Raw genomic sequence first — 11,220 nt, 5'->3', positions numbered from 1 at the left:
TCATTTTTATAACTTTATTGTAATGAAAATCAGCTTAATTTTCATCCACATTGACTGTCTGTAGACCTGCAAAAAATACAAATTAAGTTGCATTAATAACCAAGCTACTCTAACTCTACTTCAAATCTTAGATACACTCAAAGCCATAACTGGAAGTTAGCCACAAGATCAAGACTTCTGCTAAACTTGTTGATATGAGCATTCTTAAAGTGGCAAGTATTGCCAGCATTTAGAGTATAACAACTCACATTTATGAATCTTTTTAATCTAGTAACTAGGAAGGTTAAATTTAGATTAAATAGTCAACAGGATTTCCTTCCACCAGTCTATAAGGGTGCCTCTGCTTTTGAACTACAGGCAGTCCCCGGGTTATGTACAAGATAGGGACTGTAGGTTTGCTCTTAAGTTGAATCTGTATGTAAGTCGGAACTGGCGTCCAGCCGTTGCTGAAACTGACCGCCAGTTCTGACTTACATATAGAATCAACTTAAGAACCCCAAGCGTCCCCAAGTCAGCTGCTGCTGAAACTGATCAGCAGCTGATTCCAGGAAGCCCGGGGCAGAGCAGCTGGGGTGCTGCTGGGTTGCTCCAGTAGCGCCGCTCCTCGGCACTACTGGACCAACCCAGCAGCACCCCATCTGCTCTGCCCAAGGCGTCCTGATTCAGCCGCTGCTGAAACTGACCAGCAGCGGCTGAATCAGGACCAGAGCAGCTGGGGTGCTGCTGGGTTGGACCAGTAGTGCCCAGAACGGCGCTGCGGGACCAACCGGCAGCACCCCAGCTGCTCTGCCACAGGCGTCCGGAGAAAAGCCTAGTCTGCTGGGGGGGGCGGGCGGCGTACTAGCTGCGCGCCCCCCCCCCACCCCAGCAGACCAGGAAGACACGGGCGGTGGACCAAGATGCACCGCGGTCCTGCCGCCTGGGTCCTCCACGGCTTTGCTCCCAGTCTCCCTGGTCTGCTGGAGACAGGGAGCAAAGCCTCTGAGGACACCGGCAGCGGGACAGCCACGGAGCGCCTGGGGTGCCCCGCTGCCCAAGCCCCCCTGCTGCCGGCTTCCCTGCGCTTTGCAAAGCCGTGCGGGGGAGGAGGGGGAGGGAGGGGCGCTTGGGCAGCAGGGCTGACCCGCTGCCCAAGCCCCTCCGCGACTTTGCGTCTTCCTGGTCTGCAGACCAGGGAGACGCAGAGCAAAGCCCCAGAGTACACGGGCGGCAGGACCGCGAGGTCCCGCAGTCAGTGTACTCTGGGGCAGCCCCGTTCGTAACTGCGGATCCGACATAAGTCGGATCCGCGTAAGTCGGGGACTGCCTGTATATAGCAAGAGCCCTGCTACAGTTCAAAAGTGGAGGCACTGCAGCACCTGAGGCTTTGAATGCACAAGACCCCTGACAGGGCTCTTGCACACAGCAGAAGCAGTGTAAATGCAGACTGTTTCAGTCCCCGCTCGTGCCATTTCTGCTGTGCCTCTACTTCCCCTGCTCCCCCTCGCTGCCTCTCTGATAGAGGTAGTGGGGGGAAAGAGGGGAGACTAGTCCCTTGCATCCCTACTAGTGACAGACCACAAAATTCATAGAATTATTCAGCTTCATTAGACTTCTGTTTGGGTGTGAGCGCAGCAGAAATTTAAGAGTAAAGCTCTTTGACAGGATCCACAGTCTAGCCAGCAAGCTAACACTATACTAAAGCAACTGTGGCCAACCCACAGCTCACGAGCTGCAAGGGGCTCTTCCCACCTACACCCCCAAAAATAGCCCTCTCCTCTCAGCTCCTTGTGCTGACCTGGGCAGGGGAGCCATCCGCATGGCCATTAAAGATGATGTTGGCCAAAAACACTCAATGCATTTTCTTAAAGGGGCAGAGCTTCCCCTCCCCCTCAAATGTAACCAGGGGCTCCTTTTAAAGGAGCAGCCTTTTTTTGCTTTGCTCAACAACTTTGCCCCAGCTCTGCACTGGACCCACTTGGCTCTTTGCCCAGAATGGATTGGCCACACCTGTACTAAAGTGTCTACAGGTATCTGGAAGAATCTTCATTGTAAACAGACACTTCAAAGGCTTGTACTAATGTTCCCTCTAATCTTTTACATCCATGTATGGAATAAATTTGAATATCACCAGTAGAAACAAACCTAATCAGCTGTATGGCATCTGTGCCTCATGAGTTGCCACACAAGTGCACAACATACAGGGAACAGTAGTATGCGCACTTACTTTTGAAAGTGGTGACTGGTACATAGGTAACCAGTGTATACAGTTTGTTGGGTGAATCTTCATCCTCGTTGCGTTTTCTGGATAAACGTACACGGATACGGTAGGGAACGTTCCTAAATTGAAAATATTGCATAAGTTAATATAGTTTAATTTTCAGTGGATCTCTTAAAGTGAGGAGCTAGAGCTAAGGCTCTCCCAGGAAGCAATCAGTGGACCTAAAAAAGTGACATTTGGAAATAAGCACAGATGAGTCCACTTTGAGGAACAAGCACTATATGTGTGCCAGCTATATCTCCTTGCCAGTGATTAACAGTAATACCAGGCAAAGAAAATGAATGCATTCTGGACCTGTCATGTTCCCCATCACTACCCAGCTTGAGCCAGGAAAGCTAATAATCCAAATAGCAGACCAAATTCAGTGATGAATCCTTGTTATGTGCCAACATGTTAGGGTAGCAGGAACATGGTTTTTTAAAGGGGAGTATCAGCCACAGATAACATTTGAAGCACAAGTGGCCTACAAGACAGTATGGCTACGTCTAGACTGGCATGATTTTCCAGAAATGCTTTTAACAGAAAAGTTTTCCATTAAAAGAATTTTCGGAACAGAGCGTCTAGATTGGCAGGACGCTTTTCCACAAAAGCACCTTTTGCGGAAAAGCGTCTGTGCCAATCTAGACGCGCTTTTCCGCAAAAAAGCCCCGATCGCCATTTTCGCCATCGGGGCTTTTTTGCGGAAAACAAATCTGAGCTGTCTACACTGGCCCTTTTGCGCAAAAGGACTTTTGCCCGAACAGGAGCAGCATAGTATTTCCGCAAGAAGCACTGGTTTCAGACAGTAGGAAGTCAGTGCTTTTGCGGAAATTCAAGCGGCCAGGGTAGACAGCTGGCAAGTTTTTCTGGAAAAGCAGATGATTTTCCAGAAAAACTGGCCAGTCTAGACACAGCCTATGTGTATTTAGGCCTACACTAGTCCTTCAAAGCTAGTCCCAGATTAGTACAGATTGAACCTCTCTGGTCCACCATGATTTTAGTAAGCCAGATGTTTACTTATGGGTGTGGCCAAGTTTCCTGGTGGTCCTATAAAGTTTGTTTACAGCCCCCGGCCCTGGGCTGTTACTTAGGGGCAAATTAGAGCTAAATGTCTTCTAAGAGCTCAGTAAGCAGTGGAAGTGTTAGTAATGCTCGACAAGACTGACCTCCCATGTTTCGACAAATTCTTTGGTTTAGCACTGGTCAGGTGTTGAGGGAGCCAAACTAGAGAAGTTCAACCTATATCTCCATATATCTTATTTTTAGTATGCTACACAGTTGAGCAGGGAAGTACAACATGATCTGACCAAACTCCTTTTGAGGAGAACCTAGATAGCCACTGCCCAGGGTACAGAATTCAAGACTGACAACCCATCAGAAGAATCAGACTTGTCAGAGTAGAGCTGTGAGGAAGAGATGAGTCCACGAACAGACTGATGTATTAAGTATTGCCCTCTGCCCCTCTTTTCTGCCTGTTCACCCTCACATCCCCAACAGCAAAGACGACCACCTCTGATCTAGAGGATCTAGTAAAGACCCGCTAAATTGAACATTGATGGTGCCCCCATCAACCACAGCACTCCTCTAAGTTGAGAGAATAAGGGAAGTTGATGGGAGCAATTCTCCCATCAAACTCTCACTGTGGGGACAAATTAGACTTAAGGTATGTTAACTCCAACTACATTATTTACATAGCTGGAGTTGAGTGCCTTAAGCCAACATTCTGACTTGAAGCATTAAATTACATCAGCAGGGGAAGCTCACCCACCACCACAGCGCTATGCACACTAACACTTAAGTCAGTATAACTTTGTCAGACTATTCACTCACATTGAACAAGTTTTGCTGCTACAGGCGGCAGTGTAGACCAGTGAGCTCTAATTTTAACCACAAGATCACTTTTTCAATTTAAGTGCAATGTAAGATCTACCTGAAACCCAAATACCCTTGCCTGGCTTCCTGCCCTCCCTTCTCTGAGGCCTCACCGCTGCTCACTCCAACCCCCTTCCTCCCCAAATCTCATTCACTTTCACCAGGCTGGGGTAGGCGCTTGGAGTGCAGACTCTGGTCTTGGGCCAAGGAGTTTGGAGTATGGGAAATGGGGTGGGCTCTGGAGCAGCTTAGGGTATGGGTCATTCACCTGGGGAGCACAGGGTGGTGGGCTCAAGTCCGCCGCCCCCCCCCCATAGCAGCTCAAGTTCTGCCCACACTGGGAGTAAGCAGACAGCCACCATAGGATAAAGGACCCTTTGAAGGTAGGGAGGTTGTTCGAGTTGGCAAGGGGATACCACGTTTGCCTAGGGAGTGTAGGGTTGGGGGCTTGAGACCCACCCACCCAGGCAGCAGCTGGGCATCCAACACAGGCTGCCCCAGGGATGGAGTTGGCTCCTGCATTAGGAAAGCAGGATAAGGGACCCTCTGAAGGTAAGGAGGTGGGGTGGGTTCTGCAGTGGCCTAAGGGATACGCTTTTGCCTGGGGAGCATGCAGAGTGGTGGGTTCGAGTTCCACCCCCCTCCACAAGTAGCCAGACAACTGTCCCAGGATTGGAGCAGCAGAGCTAAGGTAGGCTCACTCCTGCCCTGGCCCTGCACCACTCTTGAAAGCAGCTGGCATGTACAGCAGTGGTTCCATGTGCTGCTCCTCGTCCACAGACACCAACCCCACAGCCTCTACTGGCCACAGTTCTCCATACTGATCAATGGGAGCTGCAGGAGTGGTGTCCACAGGCAAGGACAGCATGTGGAGACCCCCTGCTCTGACTTTCTCAGGGGCTGCAGGGACATGCCAGCCCCTTCCAGGAGCACAATTACCACAGGGATAATTACTCCAGCCACGGCAGGCCTGGCATTTTAGAAACTCACTACTCAAAAGATTTAAGTGTAAGAGAGAAATGAAAGTTATGGAATGCAGACCAGTCAAAACCCAAAAATAACCCACTTTGCAAGCAGTAAAATTAACAATAACCCGCCATGTACGTGTTGGGTCAGGAGATGAGGGAAGGACAGTGTGTTTGTGAGAATGACAGACACATGCACAGTGTGTGCAAGTGACACGCACAGTGTGTGCAACATTGCCAAGTTCCCTTCATCTCCTCCGTGTGGAGATAGGGTCCAGGAGTGGGGGGAGGAGGGACACCCTTCTCCCTCCCACACCCTACAAAGCCAACAGGAAGCTCCCAGGGGATAGCTCCAAGGCAGGCTCAGCATGATAGTGGATGGAGGGGCAACTGAAGTGCCAGTGGCTGATAGGTGATCCTGACTGGTTTGGCCAGGAACCTACCAGAGGCTCCAAGATCTACCGGTAGATCCCGATCTACGGGCTGGCGACCACTGGTGTAGACAGTGAGACCAACATTAACACATCATTGATACACCAAATTCACATTCAGCTGCAGCCCAACCTTATTCAAAACCTGTTGTTTTTTTTAAAAATGTGAAAGTCACTGGGTGCCAAGTTTCTGTCTCTGGGCATGCACATAATGCTGAGGCAAGCATCAGGATACTTGTCTGATACCTACACCCCAGCATGATTCTCACAGCAGATGAAGACCTTGCCTGCAGGGTCTTATCTAGTAGGTGAGCACACCTAATTCCACATAAAATGACCAGGTTAGGATGCTCACCTGCAAGTTGGGGAATCCCTGTTCAAATCCTCTTCTCTTCACAGAAAGAGGGGAACTGGTATCTCAAATCTGGGCGAGTTATCTAACTAGCAGGCCAAAGGTTCTAAAGGTCTATATCCCCACCTCACTAAACTTGTGTGAAGAAGCAGTTCTCAGATGCATCTTGTAACTAGAGATAGGACTACACTTAGCCATAAATGCTGGGCTTCCAAAACAATCATCTTAGGCATTTCCAATTGATTAGTATGGGCAGCTCCCCACCTAGTATACTGGCTTGTGTGGATCCCATTTTCAGATGCTTCTTTTTTCTTTCTATTCATTGCATATGGAGTCAAGGTTCCTAACCCAGGGTTTGTGGCTTCCAGTCATTTTCCAAGAAGCTATGACCCTTTGTGGATTTGGGTCCATAAGTCCAAGATCTCACTTACTCATAATACCAGAACGGAAACATTTGCAAGTGAAAAGCAAATACTGGTCAGCAGGAGAGATACTTAAAAAATTCTTTCACTTCTGCATTTGTGAAATTCTTCCTCTTCTACTCATTATTAAAACACCTGGGACGTACCTTATCCCTTTGGCCCATACTGCTTTGTTCAATCTGGTGTCAATGCGTACATCAGGAGTGCCCATCTCCTTCATTGCAAATTTACGGATTTCCTTGAGAGCACGGGGTGCGCGTTTCTTGAATCCCCTGAGAACAGAAAATAGGGATGTAATAGTGTAGTTGATTAACTGATATGCAAAAGCTTACAGGTGAATGTTATAGAGACTATACCCTCCGCCCCCGTTCCCACAAGTAAAGTTTTTAGCAGGCTGGCCAGCAGCCCAGCTCAGTATTGGCTCACACCAGGTCTGGGATCTACCCCCTGGTGCAGCTCTGCATTTAAAGAGTATTAGGAGTCAGGCGGGCAGGTAGCTCAGCTCATTTCTGGCTCGTGCTAGATCCAGGAGCTCAGCACCCCATCCTGGACATGGGCTGCTTCTGTTCATCAGAAGCAGCAGTGCAGGGAGACAGGCAGCTGGTCTGTGAGGGGAGCTGGTTTTTAAACTGGCTCCCCTCATGGACCAGCTCCCGCCAGGCACCCTGCGCTGCTGCCCGAAACAGAGTGCCGGGGGCTCCTCAGGAGAGGGGCCGGAGCACACTAGCTGCTGGCCCCACCCCCAGGGACTATAAAGTTGGTGAGTAACTGATAAGAATTCATAAGGTTAATCAACTATTCAATTAACCGATATTTAACATCCCCAGAAAATAGTAATTTAGCTAATCTTTCATAAATATTCTTAGCACTGGAAACTTGCCACAGATCTAGCAAGATGGTCATTCCATAATCATATAAAGTTAAAAAGGTTTTGTTGGACTGTCCTAACCTGTTCATTGTTCCAACAGCTTTTCTTTACTTATCTCAAGAAGTGGGTTGTGTTCACAAAAGCTCATGATACTATCTATCTTTTTTGTTAGTCTCTAAGGTGGTACAGGACCACTCGTTTAAGTTTCTCAAAAACCAGTAAGTTATTTCTAAACAGACACAGGTGTATAATGTACATACAATTTCATCAACATTTACATCTAAATGTCTGTTGTATTAACTGGCCCCTAGGGCTTGTATCAAGTTGCCCCTTGGATGTGATTTTTAACCTAAGGTAGCACAGCATACATCCAAGCACTATTTGTATATCCTGACAAATTAATATATAATGCTAGGAGTCAGTGAGGAAAGAGAAGGCAGGAGCAAGAAAAGTGTCTCCCCCCTCCCCACATCTGCATTGAAGTAATGATATTTATGAATTATCTACTTGTAGAAAAATGTCACTCAGCTATTTCCCTGTTATTAGTTCTTTATCATTTATAAAGAGTCTCTCTCCTATTTGAATGTAATTAATTATACAACCAGAGAAATGACTGAGAATTGACAGTGTTCTTGATCAAGTCTTCTCCGGGACTGTGTTATAAACCAGTTGTTCTGTACCAGTCTCAGGACAGACATTAACCAAGACTTAAATTGCTTTATTCAGCTCATAAGACGTTAGCCTGTGCACATTTAAAATATCCATAGATTGCACTTGTTTTTTTTCCCCATAGAGAAGTCTACTTGTTTCACCAAGGCATAATAATTAGCCCAGTCTTTTCACAGGTTTTAGTATCCTGATATCATACTTCTATTATTTTGTTGTACACAGAGCTACTCACATCTAACAATAATGATGCTTAATTTATATTCATGTGTATTGGAATTATTCTTTGAAAGCTTATGAGCAAAAAACCTAAACAACAGTATTTGGAAACATGTTTACTCCTTATAAACTTGACATCAGTGTGCTAAACCTAGGAAAATTCATGAAAAGCAAGAAAAACTTTTGAAGAACTGCATTTGTCAAAAACTATAACCACTCAGGCTTTGATGTTGTCTATGCCCTTACATGCAGGTGCAAAACTGAGGCCTAAAATATCCTTTCATTCCAGTCAGCACTTTTGATGACACTCATCCACTGTTAACGTTCACAAACTTACTACAACCATTTCCTAACACCAACAACTTGAAGTAAATAAGATAAGGACAATTTTTTTTGGCACAAACAAGACATGAAAAACCCACTCACACTCCATGGATCCTTTTGTGAATGTTGATGGTATATTCCCTAGTCACCACCTCATTGATAGCAGATCTCCCCTTCTTCTTTTCTCCACCTTTCTTTGCTGGAGCCATCTGTCCAACACTGAAAATCATAGGTACAGGTCTAACTTTGAGTCTTTCCACCAAGTCATTTTAACCCCTCAGACATTAATTTCTAGGGGTCAGAAGTTTATTTTAGCGTAATCAGCTTTTTATAGAGCACAAGCCTTGCAGATTTCAAAACATGCAGCGCCAATGTGACAACTCCCCATGTTTCACTTTAGATAAGCATATTCCGCCCCCCCCCCCTCCTGTCCCAACACCCTGAAGCATAAGTCCAGGCTTTTACACTCGGCTCCAGCTTTTGGGTGCTCGCTAGGAAAACTGCTTGGCCCTGCCCACACAACATGGGGCAAACCCTAGCACTGGAGATGCTGCTAGACAAGCACCCACTCCGCTCCTGAGCCCCAGACCCGTGGGGGTCCCTGTGCCCACACCCCGTCCCCCCAGGCCTTGTCCCTATGCCGGTATCGCCTCCCCCCGCCCATCCCTGGGCCCACAGCTTCACTCCCAGCCCTGGGCCCACATACCCCCCCGCCAGGCCCTTCCCCCTCAGGGGCGCCGCGAAATACCCGGCGCCGCGGGCGCAGGGTCCCCTCCCCACTCGAGCCGGGCAGGGCCCGGGGGGTCGGCGGGCCCCGGCGGGGCGGATGGCAGCGGATGGGCGGGCAGCCCCCGCGACGAGCCACTCACCCTGCCCGGGCACAGGTCAGAAAGGAAGACGCGGGGGATTGTGGGACGCACCAAACCGGAGGGGGAATCGAGGAGCACTTCCGGGTTGTGGGGGGGGGGGAGACGTGACTGCGCCTGCGCGGCGTGGAGTGGCGAGGGCGTCGAGGGACCCGATCCCGTCCCTGGGGAGCGGGCAGCCGAGCTGCCGCGGGGCGCAGGATCGGGCCCCGCCTGCCTCAGAAGGCCGAGGCGCGGGGGTTGCCTGGCAACCTGACAATGACTTTCCCGCCCGCGGTGTCGGGGCCGCGAGCCCGGGGCCTTTCAATGGGCTCGTGGGGGCGGCGCCCGTGCCACAGCCCAGCCAGCCTGCAGTGCCAGCCCGGTGCGAGGCCCCAGTGACCCGGCAGCAACAGCCCAGGGCTGCCTCCCTGCGGCAGGGGTCCCTCTAATTCTTTTCTATCCATGATGTGCAGAATAAATGCGGTGTTGTGCACCAAGGCATGTGCAACTATGCACCACCAGCCTGAACACAGGTTGTCAGCTGTGGGTGCTCTGCAAATCAGCAGGGGATGCATTTGAATCTCTTCTGGATGGCTGTCCCAAGTGCTCAGCTTACTGGGAACACTACAGTAACCCTAGGCAGTATCCCAACGACCCTACAATAACAATCCAATACAGCACTCAGTAATAAGACTCCAGTGCATCAACCTTACAATAATAATCCAGTGGGCCCCGATCTCCTCCCGTTGGAGGGATTGAGAAGTGGGCAGCTGAGCTGCAGTGGAGACCAGCAAGGGTACAATAACACTGCCTTGTAACACTAGAATAGTACAGCTCATATGCTATAGAGTAGGCTATAACTTACCTTAGCCCACCTGCATACAATAAATCAAGCCACTGTAATAAACCCAACATAATTGTCCTATAGTTAACATAGCACAGCATGAGAGCTGAATAACTTAAGCTCTACAACCCTAAAATAATAAAACATGCAGCATAATGACCCACCAATAATAACAGCCCACTGCAGAGTAGCATTCTTACAGAAATAACCCAGTTTAAGCCTTCAACAGTAACCCAATACAGCCTACAATAACCCCATACTGCATTATAGCCTTATAACAATAATCCAGAGCAATGTGCTTGCTCTTCAATAATACACCAGTATGGTGTGACTGCTCTACAGCAGTGGAATAGCATGTTGTTACAATTCAAAATGGGTCTGGGGTGTGTAGAAGAAATGAGACTGCTAGAATTTGAGAAAGGATGGACATTGCCCCCACCCCTAATCTATTCCAATGAGCATCATACTCTTTTAGAAAAGCTAATTGAAATTCAAATATGGCAAGTTTACTGTTTCCTCCTGTAAACTACAGCTTTTTGCCCCTGGCTATAGGATGCAAACAAATATAAGATTTTTTACTGCAGAAATGAACTGGTTGAGAGAAACACTGAGATTGTCAAGACCAGTGGTGCTGGAACAATTTCTATAGTGAGGGTGTTGAGAGCCACTGAACCAAAGTGTAAATCCTGTTAACTACTTCTAGCCAAGGGGTGTGAGAGAACCCTGGTTCCAGGACATATACTCAAGAAAGACTACAGTAAATAAAAAAAAAATAGAGTAATAAAAAAATGACTAGTGCAAGAAATAACACTGTTAACAGAAGATTTAAGACAGCTTTTTAAAGTGTTCTGGTTTTGACACTTGTCAGAAATGGACCCAGAAAGGGTGGCATGTATGTATCACTATCACAGACATGCTGCTATATACTAGAGTGTGATGTACCACAGAGGAAGACCAAGGATGCATTGGATTGACACGGACATAGGACATAGGACAACACTTGATTAAAGATTAATTAAACTATGAACCTGGTTCAATACAGAAAGTGGAAAGACTTCATTGGCCCATCATTGCTGTTGATATGATGGACAGGAATCAAAGAAGGAAGCTGTGGGAAGGGAGCATGCCAGAGCACCTTGCACTCTGGTAATACCTGGCTACTGCAACAGT

General features: G+C 48.1%; 1 protein-coding gene across 1 annotated transcript; it reads right to left on the bottom strand.

The window, feature by feature from the left end:
• RPL31 (ribosomal protein L31) lies at positions 1 to 9,349 on the bottom strand. Its single transcript, XM_075917216.2, has 5 exons — positions 9,228 to 9,349; positions 8,461 to 8,577; positions 6,428 to 6,553; positions 2,207 to 2,319; positions 1 to 66 (listed from the first exon to the last, which is right to left on the bottom strand). The coding sequence occupies exons 2-5, from the start codon at positions 8,565 to 8,567 to the stop codon at positions 35 to 37; spliced, it is 378 nt and encodes a 125-aa protein (XP_075773331.1). The 5' UTR covers positions 8,568 to 8,577; positions 9,228 to 9,349; the 3' UTR covers positions 1 to 34.
• Positions 9,350 to 11,220: the final 1,871 nt, after the last annotated feature.

Source organism: Pelodiscus sinensis, chromosome 1 (assembly GCF_052426305.1).
Source record: "Pelodiscus sinensis isolate ZL-2025 chromosome 1, ASM5242630v1, whole genome shotgun sequence".
NCBI classification, from domain to species: domain Eukaryota; kingdom Metazoa; phylum Chordata; order Testudines; family Trionychidae; genus Pelodiscus; species Pelodiscus sinensis.
This window is presented reverse-complemented; position numbering and strand designations above follow the sequence as displayed.

Bases quoted from the DNA above. Each gene is read 5' to 3' on its own strand.
- RPL31 (XM_075917216.2), bottom strand. From the start codon at position 8,567: ATGGCTCCAGCAAAGAAAGGTGGAGAAAAGAAGAAGGGGAGATCTGCT. The intron at 6,554-8,460 runs GTGAGTGGGTTT...TTCTGTTCTCAG, and splicing joins CACAAAAGGATCCATGGAGT to GGGATTCAAGAAACGCGCAC. The intron at 67-2,206 runs GTAAGTGCGCAT...TATTTTTTGCAG, and splicing joins ACCAGTCACCACTTTCAAAA to GTCTACAGACAGTCAATGTG.